The following is a 15847-nucleotide window of genomic DNA, read 5'->3' as shown; positions in this document are numbered from 1 at the left end:
TTTTTTGTAGTTCTATAGGCAAGCAGCAAACAACAGCAACCGTTCCGTGGTGGAATGAACAAATTACATTTCATTATTTTCCTCATTGTTCATTCACATCTTAGCTACATGGGGAGCGGTAAGAAAGCTTTTTGGTAGAAAATGTGGTAACATTCTTAATGCAAAGACTTCATTAGGCATGCCACAGTGGTTAGGAATCTCCGACAGTCAGGGAAAGGTTCTCTCCAAACATGCAAGGCAGCAGTAGCATAGCCAAGGGTTGTTAATGGCGTGAGTGAGTAAAGGAGACTAAAGGAGGAATGATAGAGCCATTCTGAAGAGATTAACTTCACCATTGTTCCCAGACAGTGATTCACAGTGTGGAGTGTGGACTCGAAGTTCAGAACTGAAAGCAGACCTTTTAAGTGGCAAAGCATCTTGAGCGAAAACTGGGCTGAAAACTCCAAACGGGAGGAAAGGGGCAGGACACCTCTCTAAAATTGCCTGTAAATTCAAAATGCTAGGGTTTAACAAGTGAAAAGGAGAAATCACAAGGAATTTAGAAAAACAATGACAAATGAGTGAGTGAGAGAAAAACACTGAAAAGGAGGTAAAATTGACTGGAAAAAAGGAATGCAGGGAGAAAGACAGAAGTACAAAGGAGAAGAGTAATTTACAAACTTGTATGTAAGAAAAGAGGTAGGAGGGAAGGGAGAAAATACAGCAAAAGAGAAGTCTGTTAGCATTTGAGGACTTACACAGCAATCATTCAAAATGTAACTGATTAAAAATAAACTAATTTGTTGTTCTGTACTTTACTTGATTTTGTTCAAAGATTTCCTTTTTGTCTCCGTTTTATAACAGAAATTGTACTTCAAAAGTTGCTGCCACGTAGTCCTCAAAGGCTGAGCACAAGTATTTCCAAAATCAGAACACAAACAGTTTTTGAAATATAAAAAAAAAAGAGCAAGAAATATGCAACTAAATGAAGGTTCTTTTATTCTTATTAACAGCTGTGTGGCTTTTGTGCAGTATGGAGCACGAGGCTACTGGTACTGTGCTTGAGGAACTATACAAGCAGAGTTAAAACAAAGCTACTTGAGAACTCTGAAGATGATTGTTTTTCTACATCAGCCTCGCAATTAAGTACTACTTATTTTATACATACATTCCTTTGTAATTCAACAATAACAGATCAACTTGTATTTAAAAATTGCCGTTAACATAGGAAACATCCCAAGGGACTTCACAGAAATATAATCAGACAAAAACTGATACCGATCCAAAAGATATTAGCAGAGTTTTAAGGAGGGTCTTAAAGGAGGGAAGAAAAGTGCATAGACAAAGAGGTTTAGGGAGATAATTCAAGTATACATTACAGACAGAAGTTATGTGGTAACATTTTTAGCATTATGTCCAGCAGATGTGTGTAGAGCAATTTGATATACACCCAGTAAGAACAGATTAGTTTGTAATGACTACCTGACATATGGGGTATGCGGCATCTGTTGGGCACAGGATACAAAACATTTCCAGATCCGTGAAGGTTTTGTAAAATCTACTGGCATGTTGAAATATTGAGGTGACTCAAAATAAATTGTGTGTCTTTACTCCTTTCAGTGCTTCCTCCAAGTGATGGTGTAATGGAATAATACCGAATGGTAACTGGGGGCAGGAAGAAAGGTAATCAGCAGGAGATTTCCTTGTTATTGTGTAACCTGAAACTATGATGCTTCATGGGGTCCAAAGTCATGTTTTAAGATTCCCATGGCCATTACCACCTCACTACAGCACTATGGTGGATCTACCTTGCTCTTGAGACAAACCAGAACCAGGAAGGGTGATGGAGGAATCTAGGATGTGCGCTGAGAGGTATGACTGAGTATCATGAGATCAGGTTGTTCCTTAACTAGTCTATCGGACAGCTTTCCCAATTTAGGCACCAGTTCCCAGATGTTAGTGAGGAGGGCATTTGCAGGACTGTCAGCTGAGATTGCCCGACTCTTACCTTGGTAGGATAGCTGGGTCATTACAATAGGTCCATGCAATATTTTTCTTCAATTTTTTGCATCCCCATGATTGTTTGTACAGCGGAGTGACTTGCTAGACTACATAAAGTCAACTATGTAGTGTTTACTTGAATCAGACGAAGTAGGACTAGCAAATTCCCCTCTCTAAAGGACATTAGTGAATCAATTAAGTTTTTAATGATAACCCAAACATTATCACAAATTACCATATTTATTGAATTCAATATCAGAAGCAGCCAAGGTACCTGTTGGTAGCTAGTTTGATATCATAATGACTACACTATCACATGGACCAAGAGTGGCTGTGTAGCATTACCACTGACCAAGCTAGTCAAGTCCTGAAGGAGTTAGCTGCAAGACTGGGTTTGTGTCAGGTGATGAAAGCCATCGACCTACCTGTCAGACACATCAATCCGGGTAATAATAGTAGAGGTAATCATTACACATTTGTTACAAAGACACACTCCATCATATAGTGTTGAACAGTACAACGACTAAGGATAAATTTAGTAGCCAAAAAACAGTTATCCATGAGGCAGTCCAGGCCACTGGAAGCTGAAGAAGAATTGTATACCACCACAATCTGTAACTTCATGGCACATCCCCTGACTTCTCCATTAGCAGCAGGCCAGAAGACGAACCCTGATTCAATGGGAAATGTAGAAGGACGTTTCAGGAGTAGCATCTTAGAATGATCTGACAACCTTGTGAGCATGCTATACACCAAAAGTAGCATGCTAAAAATCAAAGCCAAGAAATCTGACATCAAGTTAAGAAACCAACAGGAGGAGGAGTCTCTATAAGCATCCTCAGCCTTAGTCATGGTGGAGCTCAGCATGTGCACAAGAGACAAAGTTGAAGTTTTTGTAAGTGTCTTCAGTCAAAAGTGTTGAGTGCATGAGCCTACTCAGCCTCTTTGAGGAGTCCAATACCATAGATACCACTGTCCAGCTAATTTGGTTCACTCCATGTGATATTAAGTAGTCGCTGAGTACACCGGATACAGTGAAGGCTATGAGTGGAGACAACATTTCAGCAGTAGTGTTCAACATCTGTTCATTAGAATTAGCTGCCATCCAGTCAAGCTGTTCCAGTGCAGCTATGAAACTGGCATTTAGCTCACAACACAGAAAGTTGCTCATTCAAACCAGCTTCTTCCCAATCTTCAACAACGCAATGGAAAGAGTCATTAATGGTGCCATCAAGCAGCTGTTATTCACATACAACTTGCTCAACAATGCTTATTTTGTGTTCCGCCAGAATCAATTGGCTTGAGCTAGACATGAACTCAAGAACTGAATACAAGATGAAAATAACTGCTCCTGGCATCAGAAGTTGAAACTATGCTCAATAGTGGTGAGGAAGAAAATGCTCCAGTCATATCTGATGCATGGGAAGATGGTCTTCAGGTGCCAATAACTGTATTGCCTCAGCATCACTACAGGAGATCGTCAGGACAGTGCCCTTGGCCAAAGTGTTTTCACCTGCTGCTTCACCAATGATTCTCCTTCAGAAGGTCGGAAAGAGAGCTCTTTGACGAATATTTGACAGTATTCAGCTCCTTTCACAACTCTGATAATACAGCAGCTATTAGCCTGGACAACAACTGGGTTTGAGTTAACAAGTGGGAGGTAAAATGTACACCACATTCAGTGCCAGATCATGACCTTTTGCAACAAGAAAAAAACACAACCAACATTCCACGGCCTTCAATCGCACCATTATCACCAAGTATCTCACCATTAACTCCAGAAATGGGATTGGGGCCAGTATCGACCAGCTATATCAACATCATAACTACAAGAGCAGGGCAGAAGCTAGTTACTCTGTGACGAGTGGCTCACAAGCTGCCACCTCAAATCTTCTGCACCCATATACAGGTTTCAAATCACAAGTGTGATGGAAAAATCAGCACTTGCCTGAATGGGTGTAATCACACCAACACCTGGCACTAAGCCAGAGCAGTTAACTTGATAGGCATCCCTGCCATAGGACTCCATATCTACACAGTCCGCCACCAGCACACTTTGGCTATTGTATGCACTATCTGAAAGATGCACTGCAGCAATTAACCAACCTCACGATCTCTACCACTAAGAAGGACAAGAGTAACAATTCATCATCATCTCTATGTCCACTGCAAGCCACATCCCGTCCTGACTTGGGCATATATCTCTGTTCCTTCAACTGAACTGGGTCAAAATCCTGGAAGTTTCTACCTAACACCATTGTAGGGGCATCATCATTCTTAGGATTACAGCAGTTGAAGAAAGGTAGCCTGCCACCACCTTCTCAGGTCAGCTAGGAATGGACAATAAATGGGACCTTGCCGGTGTTGTCCACATCTCAAGAAGAAGAAGAAATTATTTGCATTAGATGGATCCACTGTGCCATAGTGGCTTTCCTATCCATTTTTGGGGGCAGGATAAATTGAAAATTAATTCAAATTTATTTCTCATTAAAATGTAGAAGTTACATTTATTTTCACAGTCCTATTTTTGAATGTAGTCAAAGTACTGTGCTTTCAGTTTTTATTTTTGAACACCAAAAAATTCCAATGTATTTTTGGGGGTTTACTTTGGATTTTTGAAAAATAATTAAAAATTGGCAGGAAAAAAGTAAGACTTTTGAAACTGGATATAAAAATGATCTTAGCAGTTGAAAACATTATTTGTATTTCATCATCACCATTTGTTGTCTGCAAACGTCAGTGTAAAAGAAAGAAAGATCTCGTCACATCCTGCAGATGTCCTAAAATGCTTATGTGGACAAATGCTGCAAGCATTTTATACCTACCAAGATCCTGCAGCAGAAAATGAGAAGTCAATCTGATTTTGGCAGCACTAGTTGAGGGAGAAATTTTTACCAGGACATGGAGGAACACTGCTCTTTGAATCGTGCCGGAGAAACATTTTCATTCACCTGAACCACTGGAACAGGCAGACAGCATCTTGGCTTAATGACTCATCTGAAGGAAAGCAACTCTAATGACACAGTCTTTTAGGATTGCAAAGCAGCATTAGATGACACCACATGTTCAAGTCCTGAAGTGGGCCTTGAACCTGCAACCTTCAGTGTCAGAGTAGAGAAATATATCAACTTAGCCAAGCTGTTCTAAAAAGTAGAGGTATTAATCTAGGCCTCCCCAACAATCGATTGCAGCACAGAAAAAGAGCATGAGATTTTGATAATCCAGAAACACCACTGCAGTTGAAATCCTGCTATAACAACCGGAAATAATGGGTTTTCATCATAAGAATTGGCAAAAAAAAATCACCAAAAAATTCAAACACATGGAGGGGAAAAAAAAACTGATTTTTCTTGGTAAAAATCAATACAAACTAAGGGCAGAATTTTCATACCCAGGAGCAATAGTGGGTCAGGAACCCGTTAAAAGCTGGAGCGGGCTTTAACTGAGCCATGGCATTAGCATATCACCTCCGGTTCCCTGACCAATCAGGCAGGAAGGCGGACGGGTGGGGGGCGGGGAATGACATGCAATTCTGTCAAAGGAATGATTTCTAATTCAAGGGACTCTAGCATGGGTTAGAATGGCTGAACTGGACATGGATTCCTGAGGCTGCAGCAGGCACAGGAATAGAAAGAAGCCATGGGAAGACTGCTCCTCAGGTCTCTCACTCTTAACTGGAGGTCCTGCTGTGGGATCTGAGGGACTGTAGTAAGTGATCTTTTTCAAGGAAGGGAAGAAAAGTACACCACTCCAACCAAGTAGGCATTCATGAAAATGGCCAAGGGTGTCAGCAGTAGAAGTGTGGTCCCTCCAACCAGAGGCAGTGGACCACGGGTATCCAGGACCTCAGGATGGCAGTTAAGATGAGTGACATAGCAATTTCAGATGCCAAGCCCCACGTTCTTATTTTCCCAGCAATCACCTGCAAAGCACTCCTCAGAATATCACAGCTTGTAGCTGCACTCATTCCTCTCTCTCTCGGCACCCCACATCCCCATCTGAGCAACTAACACTCTTACTCATCCTATTGCTCTCTTGCACTGATGCCTCAAAGTCACCCTCCACAAATGTTGCCCTTTTTGCTATCCACACAAGCCATTACGAATACTCATAACAGAAGTGAAAGCACACAACCTCGTGGAGAGGCAGAGACTTGTGGAGGTGGTGTGGGGAAGGTCCTCCAACGACAGGCACCTCAAGGCCACTGCCAATGCGTGCCCACCGGCTCCATTTGGAAGGTAGTCTTGTTCCAGGAGGCTGCAGATGGCAGCAATGAAGTAGTTCTTCCCGCTGCGCATTTTCCTTGGTGACCCCGGTGAGTTCCACACAATTTGGAAAATAGATCCACTGCCTGTTAAATCTAGAATCCTTGGTCAAATCAGAAGTTAATTCCTTATTAGAAAACTTAAATGCCTTATCCGACAGCAGCAGGGGGGCTCCACCCCCCACCCCTCCTCCGCCTTCAAACCTGCCCGAGGGGATGGGTAGGAAGAGGGCAAGATGATGTTGGAATCTCATCTCATGAAAACCTAAGCCTCCTGAAACACTGGTGCTCACAGATGTCAAGAATGCTGATCTTCTGCCCTGTAGACCCTGGGTTGGGGGTCTTCACGTCTTGGAGCTGGAACTCTGTGTCCATCCCCTATGCCCTGTAGAGGGGCATGTGGCTGAGGAGAAGGCAGCTGGTGCTCCCACCCCGCCTCCGTATTCAAACCCACCCGAGGGGATGAGTAGGAAGAGGGCAGGATGATGTTGGGATCTCAATCCGACATCACCTGTAGGGGATTTAACTCCCGAGACATCCCAAACCTGCCTCCCCTTGCCCGGGAAAATTCTCCCCAAAGATTGCAGAGCTCTAAATATACCCCATTTATTTTCTCCTTTTCACAACTCGAATTGAAAGCTATACTACAAATTGTTTTAAGTTTAGAATTGTGCATTTATCAAGGTGATGTAAATTCTCAAAATGGAACAGCCTACAATGGACACTTAGTGTTCAACTTCAAGTATTCGCAGGCCAGCTATGAAAAATAAAAATATAACTCATACTATATGTGCCTGGCCCAAGTGAGGGATACCAGATAACGTTGACTTGCTTGCAGCACCAAGATTACCTTTTCTGCACAGTTTGGTCACTTCTGTGTCACCTGAAATGTGGATCAGCAATGACCTACCTTGTCTATTTGCAGTGGTGCCTGGCATTTTAGAGAAAATGGAAACATCACTGCCATGTGTGCAGCAACCACAGCTAGACACAAGTTACATCTCCTTATTTGCTCAAGCTCACTAACCCAAGTGGTTAGATTTTTGGCAGTAAATAGGCACAGCCTGGTTATAATGTCTATTGTCAAATGTTCTACTCAGAGCACACTGTGCAAAGTTCCAAGGCTGAAGGTCTCATAAGAACCTATGAGTGGGCCATGCATATGTCATATGTTACACTATTTTATGTACCTGTACAACATACACCTTATCAAATGTATTACATCTTCTTGTATATCCCCTGTCATTCTGAACAGTAGCAATGTTCAGTCATCCAGATGTGGGATAGCGAGAAATGGACTTTTTCCCCTCCCTATTCAGTTATCATTATTTCTCTTCTGAACATGGTGACTCATGGCCATCCTCCAGTACCTCGCTCAAGGGACTCTTCTTATTATTGAACCCTAAACAGTGAGTCACAATCCAGTCAATCACAGGGACATCACAACTGAGAATACAAATATTTTTCAATAAGAGTCACCAGGCAGAAGCACAGGCCAAATTTTTCCCCTGCTACCTAACATGAGGGTACTAAGACCTCATTATAGGACCTCAACTGTTGCTCAGGGTGAGACAGCTAATTCAGTACAGACTGCACACTGAACCAGGACCCTTTCTAATCTGTATAGGTCAGTTCAACACTGGGAAATGCACTTACCAACTGAGCCATTGAGTAGCTACAAGGTCTTTTGTTGTAATACAATAACCTTTACTGAAAAGTGCCAGTGTTATATATATTTGATGATGATAAGAGATGATGAACAAGGAAATGTAACAAATGTACACAGTAATTTCCAACTGGCTGAGAACACAATAACAGTTATTATGTTCAAGTTACTTAAACCTCTCCTCACTGATCTGAAGGAGGCAAGGCCCTATTGAGTGCCTTATATTAGCCCTGGTCAAGTACCACACAAGGAACATCTGTACAACTAATAGTTTTGATGCTGCAGAACACCAGAGGAGCCAACCCCATCTGAATCTTCTATATTAAATTCACTTTGTTCTGAAAACTGTGTGTTTTCCTCTTAATTATTTACACTAAGGGCTGTGTACTGTATTGATTAGCAAATAGGCCACACTTAGTCAAGCAAAAGGTTGAGTTAGGGCATGACCTTCACACAAAAACAGCCTTAAGGGTTCTCTATACTGGGCTATATTAGATGTTACTTTTTACCTATATAATTCCTTACCATGAGTCTCTCTTGTTCCAAAGACTTCCTTCTCTTTCTCTCCAGACTTTGATCGCTAAGAAAAAACAATGTATATGAAAAAGAAAAAATAAGTAACTAACTGAAACGTCTGAGCGGTTATTTGGCCATTGTCGACCAAAGGAGATCTGATAGAGGTGTACAAGATTATGACAGGCTTAGATAAGTTAGACAGGGAAAAAGTGTTCCTATTAACTGATGGTACAAAAGACTAGGAGACACAGATTGAAGGTTTTGGGCAAGAGATCCAGGGGGATTGTGAGGAAGAACTTTTCAACGCAGCAAGTGATAACGACCTGGAACTCGCTTCCCACAAGTTTGGTAGAAGCTGAGACAATCAATAATTTCAAAAGGAAATTGGATGGCCACTTGAGGGAAATGAACATGCAGGGCTACGAGGATTGAGGAGGGAAGTGGAACTGACTGGATTGATCTGCAGAGAGCTGGCAGGGACTCAACAGGCCAAATAACCTCCTTCTATGCCATAAATGACTATGACTCCTGAAGCTATGCACCAGCTTCTGGTGGTGAAGAGGTCATTGGTTATGTCTGAGCTTAAACAGTGAATTTCAACAGGCTATTCAACCTAGGGGATCAAAGCCATGCCTCATCACTACTTAACAGATGAACAAACATATCCTTTTTAGCAAGGTTGTATGGGTGAAAAATTGAGGCTATTTTCATTAGAGATTACAGGGTGATTTATGCTCTATTCTGGAAAGCCAGTTGCTGAAGGATTATACTAGAGCCAATCTTTACTCAGTCTTACATTTATTTACAGAGTGAAACATTACAAATATATACCTCCTAACTCAACCACACTAAGGTTTCAGTAAGTGTCTCTTGGTATCTGCTCAAGTGAAACTCCAATTAATGCCCTCCACCTGCATATAATTAATCACAATTGATATATAATTAGCAATTTAACAGAACTGTTTAAAATCGTGAAGGGATGGGACAGAGTAGAGAGAAACAAACTCTTTTCAGTGATTGAAGGGTCTAGAATGAGGGCATATAGATATAAAATTGAATATGAGATTTAGGATAGAATCATAGAATGGTTACAGCACAGAAGGCTGCCATTTGGCCCATCGTGTCCGTGTTGGCTCTCAGCAAGGGCAACTCACCTAGTCCCACTCCCCTGCCTTTTTCCCATAGCCCTGCAAATATTTTCTCTTCAAATAATTATCCAGTTCTCTTTTGAAGGCCTCGAAAGAATCTGCCTCTACCACACTCTCAGATAGTGCATTCCAGATCATAACCACTCCTGTGTAAAAAAGTTTTTACTCATGTCGCTGTTGCTTCTTTTGCCAATCACCTTAAACCAGTGTCCTCTGGCTTTGGATCCGTTAGCCAATGGGAACAGTTTCTCCCCATCGACACTGTCCAGACCCCTCATGATATTGAGCACCTCTATCAAATCTCCTAATCTTATCTTCTTCTCCAAGGAGAACAGATCCAGTTTCTCCAAACTATCCATGCAACTGAAGTTTCTCATCCCTGAACAGTGAGCAGGAGAATTTTTTTTTATGCAGATGGTTATGAGGCTGTGGAAGACATCACCAGACTTAATGATTGAAGCAGAGGCATTGTCATCATTTAAGAATAGGTTAGATAGGTGTTTGATGAAATAAGGGCCTAATATGAAGGAAAGGAGCATAAAGGGTCTGGGAACAGAGAGGGCAGTTGGGAATAGGACTACCGTTCACGTGGAGATAAACAGCAACGTGGGCTGGTGGGGTCAAACAGCCAGTTTCTGTCTTGCAAATGAAACAGTGCCAGCAATGATACTTAACTGTTTTTTAGATGTTTTTTCGTAACTGGGTGTAATCTCATCATCACTTTCCTCTGGTTCCTCAGGTATAGAGCAGTCCCTGAAATTAAAGAAGTCCAAATGTTAGGATTTTGTGGCTACATCTTCACCTACTTGGATAGATTTAACTTTTGGGCAGATGACTGGTGGAGTGCTCCATCTGCCTGCTTGTTCCTTCAGTGAAGAGGCTGGAGTCATTTTGACACTTGGCGTCCTGATGCAGCTTGCTGGCAAGTGTCATTCAAAACTAATGTTTTTTTAGGGCCTTTCTGGCTGTATTGACAGTAAAACTGTTCTGAGAGTGCACACTTTCCAATCAGTTCTGTCCTAAAATGGCAAGCAGGGTACTTATGTACAACATAGAACCCCAGCTTGCATATTGAACGCAATCTACTGCTTGAACCAGGTAGGTGCATCGGCCACTTAGCGGTCGGCCCTTGAAAGTATTCATGGCGGTCAGAGTAACTGCCTCATCAGCGTGGATTTCTGCAAGTTAAAATTGGTCCCTGACTTGAGTCCAAGCTGAAAGACAATTCTACTAGTACATGACCACCCCCCACCCCATTCAATCTTTTTTATTTATAAAAATAATAATTTTACCAATTAGATGTAAGAGACTCATGTCTGCTGTGATGGTATGTTCTGATTCCTCCTTACCTGAACTTGGCGTCAGGGTTCATGTTACAGTACCAGTTTTCTGGTAGTGACTCTGGGTCAACTTCTGGTGGTAACTTGCGCCATTTCATGCATGTCTCACACTGAACCCAAGCTTGGTCAGGGGCAGTTCTGAGTGCGAAAGCAACACAATAAAATGAGCAAATGTATGTTTTAAAATTCTTAGTGTAAATGTAATAATTTTCAAATGCTAAATGTAGTTGGGATGAAAAGCCACTGTCCCAAGTGTTACAGAAGCAATTGTGATTGCATTAGAATGTGCAAAGACAAAGGCTGAGGTCCCATTGTAAAATAATTTATTTCTATAATCAAGGCAACAAATTAATGATTTATGAAAAATGTAGTTAATATCTGATAATACATATAAATTTTTAAAAATGTGGTAACAGGTTTGGTTACACTGCTTTCTGACATCAGTTTTGCCTGCCAATGCCCATTAGAAAGATGAAGACTACCATCAGCTGTTTTAAAGCATTTTCCACTAGGTCCCCCAGAGCTGTGACAGCACATCTTTGTGATGCACGTCATAGTCCAACAGTATGTGAAAACCACTCGAGCAGAAAATCTCAGCTAGGAAACAACAAAAAATAATTCTAAAAAAGTCTAAATCATACCTCCGTGGTCCACAATATAAAAGTATGAGGAAAATCCAAAATTATTTGAAATCTACTAATTGAAACATGTAACACTATTGAGATTCGTGACTGCAAAATGTTTTCCAATGACAGTGTTGTTATTTATACAGCTGGGGTTGGTGGAGATCATGAGGGGTTGGATGAAATGCTGTTAGGACACACGGTACTGAAAATTTATTCAAAATAGCCTCAGAAAGGGAACTGCAGCCAGAAATCTCACCGTGGCTCTTCTACCATCTCTGTGCTATCTGCTTCCTCCTGGCTTCTCTTGGTTTTCTTTTCCTTCCAGTAATCATTCAGCTTCTGCCCCAATGCCTGCATTGTCAATCTGAAAAATAATCATCTTAGGTATTAGGATGCAGTACTATTTAAAAAGAAATTATGCAGTACTAATGACCCCTGGTGCTTCACAATTTTCATAAGGAGCTACTATTCCATGAAAGGGAACTGTTACTGGAGTTGAATTTTTCAGGATTAAAAAAAAATTTCTGAAAAACCAGGCGAAGGCATGCTCTATTATGATGTCCTTCACGGTCAAGTAGTCTGCAGACGCTCCAGGGTTTATTTCTCTAGGGGTTCTCGCGCTTGTCCACTGTAACTTCAGCGTTAACCTCAAATTAACAGCTCGAATGGCAAATGTTTCACTGGGGTTTCCACAGCTATTCCGCTGAAGCTACATCAGACCAACAGGAGAACCCTCCACCCATTCACGAAGAATAATCACTTAGGAAAGGACTGGAGGTCTCTTTGCTGCCTGCACAATCGTGCTGCAACATCTTCAGGAAGCTCAAGCTAGAAAAAAAAAATGATTTGATGGATATTTCTACAAATGTAAATGACAATAAACAACATTAAATGGTATCTACTTTCATGAATCATCGAAACAGATCAGAGGCTGGGAATTCTGTGGCAAGTAACTCACCTCCGGGCTCCCCAAAGCCTGTCAGCCATCTACAAGGCACAAGTCAGGAGTGTGATGGAATACTCTCCACTTATTTGGATGTGTGCAGCTCTAACACTACTCAAGAAGCTCGACACCATCCAGGACAAAGCAGCCTGCTTGATCAACACCCCATCTACCACCTTAAATATTTACTCCCTCCACCACTGGTGCACAGTGGCAGCAGTGTGTACCATATATAAGATGCACTGCAGCAACTCACCATGCCTCCTTCGACAGCACCTTCCAAACCAGTGACCTCTTCCACCTAGAAGGACAAGGGCAGCAAATGCATGGGAATACCAACACCTGCAAGTTCCCCTCCAGGCCACACACCATCCTGGCCTGGAAATATATCGCCGTTGCTTCGCTGTCACAGGATCAAAATTCTGGAGCTCTGCCCCCAACAGCACTGTGGATGTACCCACACCAGATGGACTGTAGCGGTTCAAGAAGGCAGCTCACTACCACCTTCTCAAGAGCAATTGGGGTGGGCAATAAATGCTGGCCTTGCCAGCAATGCCCACATCCATTAAACAAATAAAACAAAACTAAACTTAGCAATGTGCTACTGACCATCTAGTGGTGTTAAGTTTGTCTAGAAGCACCTTATAATTGTGTGGTACAATCTGGTGGTTTGCCCATTTGACATTTATTAACAATGAGTTTCTGTATGCTGCAGGGCTTTAGCAGGTACCATTTTATCTCTGTGGAACCAAACAGCTCTTTCAATTCTAATAGTAAAACTGTTAGATCCTACAAAAATGCTCTAAAAATACCACAGGTGCTGGAAATCTGAAATAAAGACAGAAACTGTTGATAACACTGCAGATCAGACAGCATCTGTGGAGAGAGGAAGGTAGGGTCAATGTTTCAGATAAATGACCTTTCACTGGACTCAATGCAAGCTTGAAGAACAGCACCTCATCTTTCTGTTAGGTACTTTACAACCTTCTGGCCTTAACACTGATTTTAGCAACTAAACCACAGCTCTCATTGTCTCTTGTGCAGCAGATGCTGGAAAAATAGGACGGGTGTACCAACGTTTCCGGGAATAGGGGAGGTTATGGGCAGGTGCTTAGGATGAGGAACCCCTAGCGGTACGTGATCCGGATCCATGGTGTCTTCCACCATTCTCCTACCCACTGGAGCTTTCTCCAGTTTGCCAGATTTTCTATATTTTCCTCCCCTTTTGGTATTCTGTTGTAACTATTTACACATCACTCTGGTGTCAGATACATCTTAGATTATTCTAATTTCTCCCATTATTGCCCCCTTTTGTCATACCACTATCACTTCAGTCATCCAAGGGTTTTAACGAAAGGTTAGCAACCTGAAATGCTAATCCTATTTTTCCCTCGCCAGATGCGGGCTGACCTACAGAGTATTTCCAGCATTTTCTGTTTTATTCCAACTGACATACCACTGTTTCCCAGCACTTAAGACAACAAGCATTAGATACATAAAAGCAAAATACTACGGATGCTGGAAATCTGAAATAAAAACAGAAAGTGCTGGAAATACTCAGCAGGTCTGGCAGCATCTGTGGAGAGAGAAGCAGAGTTAACGTTTCAGGTCTGTGATCTTTCATCAGAACTCAGTCAGAACTCATCAGTTCTGATGAAAGGTTACAAACCTGAAACGTTAACTCTGCTTCTCTCTCCACAGATGCTGCCAGATGTGCTGAGTATTTCCAGCACTTTGTTTTTATTATGCATTTGATACAATTTGCAGGTAATGATTTTTTTGAATGGGAAAACAAGGGGAAGTGTCAAGATCCATAGTGCAATACACAACTAAGGTTTAAAAGATTAGGCGATCAAAGGTAAATCAGGAAATTGCAAATTAAATAACACAGAACAGTTACTCTCTAGTATTTAATTCCTAAATGCTAGCTAGAACTGCAAAAATCCTACTCTATCTTCAAAACTTCTTTTTGCTGGTCCATGACTAGCTTCTAACAAGTCTTGCAAACAGTTTAGAACTGAGAAACCACAATGTAAGACAAAACCATAGTGCAGGACAAGACTGAAATGAGTAAAATGGAAGGCAAGGTAAATCAGGAAATGGTGAGCAGGTGATGTCCAGCTTGGATTTTAATGGCTTATAGACTGAGGGAGGTACTGAATGCTACAGCTTTAAAGACCTAGGAGAGAATGACACCAGTTTGATTGCCATTGATGGCTGAGATTTTCAATTTGTGTACTGCAGTATAATCCTGCACTAACATTTGGTATGTTGAGGATATTCCCTTGTCCCCCTCTGTTCCTTATTTACATGCTGTTCTCGGTCACATCATCAGCAGACACAAGCTCATGCGAAACATCAGCTTTCTCTCACCAGCATCTCTCTCAATCTCTTAAGTGACTTTGTGCTGTAAAACTGCATCAGTCTTGGATGAGACATAATTTCCTCCAGCTCAACATTCGGAAGATTGAAGCCATCATCCTCAGCTTCCACGATATTGTTTGCTCCTTTGCCACAGACTCCATTCTGTGGTAGGCTCTGTAATGTTCCATATCTTGACTTCTAAAAGGTTTCTGATAATTTTTCACATGAAAAGCTATTAATTGAACACAAAGCTATGGGGTGTCAGAATAAACTCTGGGAATTAATAAGAAATTGGCTTAAGAATAGAAAACAATTAGTACTCGTAAAAGGCACTATGTTGGAGTGGAGGAAAGACTGAGTGGGGTGCCTAAGGGCTTGGTGTGGAGACCAGAACTACTTCTAATCTATAAAGATGCCCTGGATTTGAAAACTCAATGCTAAGTGGTAAAATTTGCAGATGATGCTAAACTAATAGAGGTAGTGAGATTGAAGGAGAAAATTAAAATTACACAAGTTGGACAAAATATTTATGTGGTAAGAACAATGGCAGGTGAATCTAATGCAGACAAGTGAAATGTGTTACACATATGAAGGAAAAGTAGATGACACATGTAATTCACGAACGGTGTTGAAATAGCTAAGGGTAAAGCAGAAAAGAGACCTAGAAGTCTTAGCAGACGCAACGCTAACCATCTGCAACAAATACAGAACAGCAAATAATAAAACCAATAGCATGTTGAACTACAGTAGAATAAGTCAGAGGACGTAATAATAACATATTATCGTGCTTTGCTTAGTCTGAACCTTGAATATTATGTGCAGTTCTGTTAGATAAGAAATAAGAGAAACTCAAACACTGAAGGCAGTTCAGAGAAGAGCGATTAGCTTGATCCCCAGTGTCAGGAGTATAAGTTATGTGAAAATATTGCAGAAACCTGAGCTTTTCGGCCTACAAAAGGGGCATTTGAGAGGTGATCTTGCAGAGAAATAAATGATTGTT

The 15847-nt window shown here is 41.5% G+C and overlaps 1 protein-coding gene across 1 annotated transcript in view; it reads right to left on the bottom strand.

Annotated features, from left to right (window-relative positions):
- Positions 1–15847, bottom strand: part of LOC137377417 (MORC family CW-type zinc finger protein 3-like) — a 120989-nt gene that overhangs the window by 36796 nt on the left and 68346 nt on the right. Inside the window, exons 6-9 of the mRNA XM_068046997.1 lie at positions 11797–11904; positions 10924–11052; positions 10250–10327; positions 8436–8490 (exon numbers count right to left, since the gene is read on the bottom strand). Coding sequence (XP_067903098.1) covers positions 8436–8490; positions 10250–10327; positions 10924–11052; positions 11797–11904 — 370 coding nt within the window. The remainder of the gene's footprint in view (positions 1–8435; positions 8491–10249; positions 10328–10923; positions 11053–11796; positions 11905–15847) is intronic.

Source organism: Heterodontus francisci, chromosome 15, assembly GCF_036365525.1.
Source record: "Heterodontus francisci isolate sHetFra1 chromosome 15, sHetFra1.hap1, whole genome shotgun sequence".
In the NCBI taxonomy this organism is placed as follows: domain Eukaryota; kingdom Metazoa; phylum Chordata; class Chondrichthyes; order Heterodontiformes; family Heterodontidae; genus Heterodontus; species Heterodontus francisci.
This window is presented reverse-complemented; position numbering and strand designations above follow the sequence as displayed.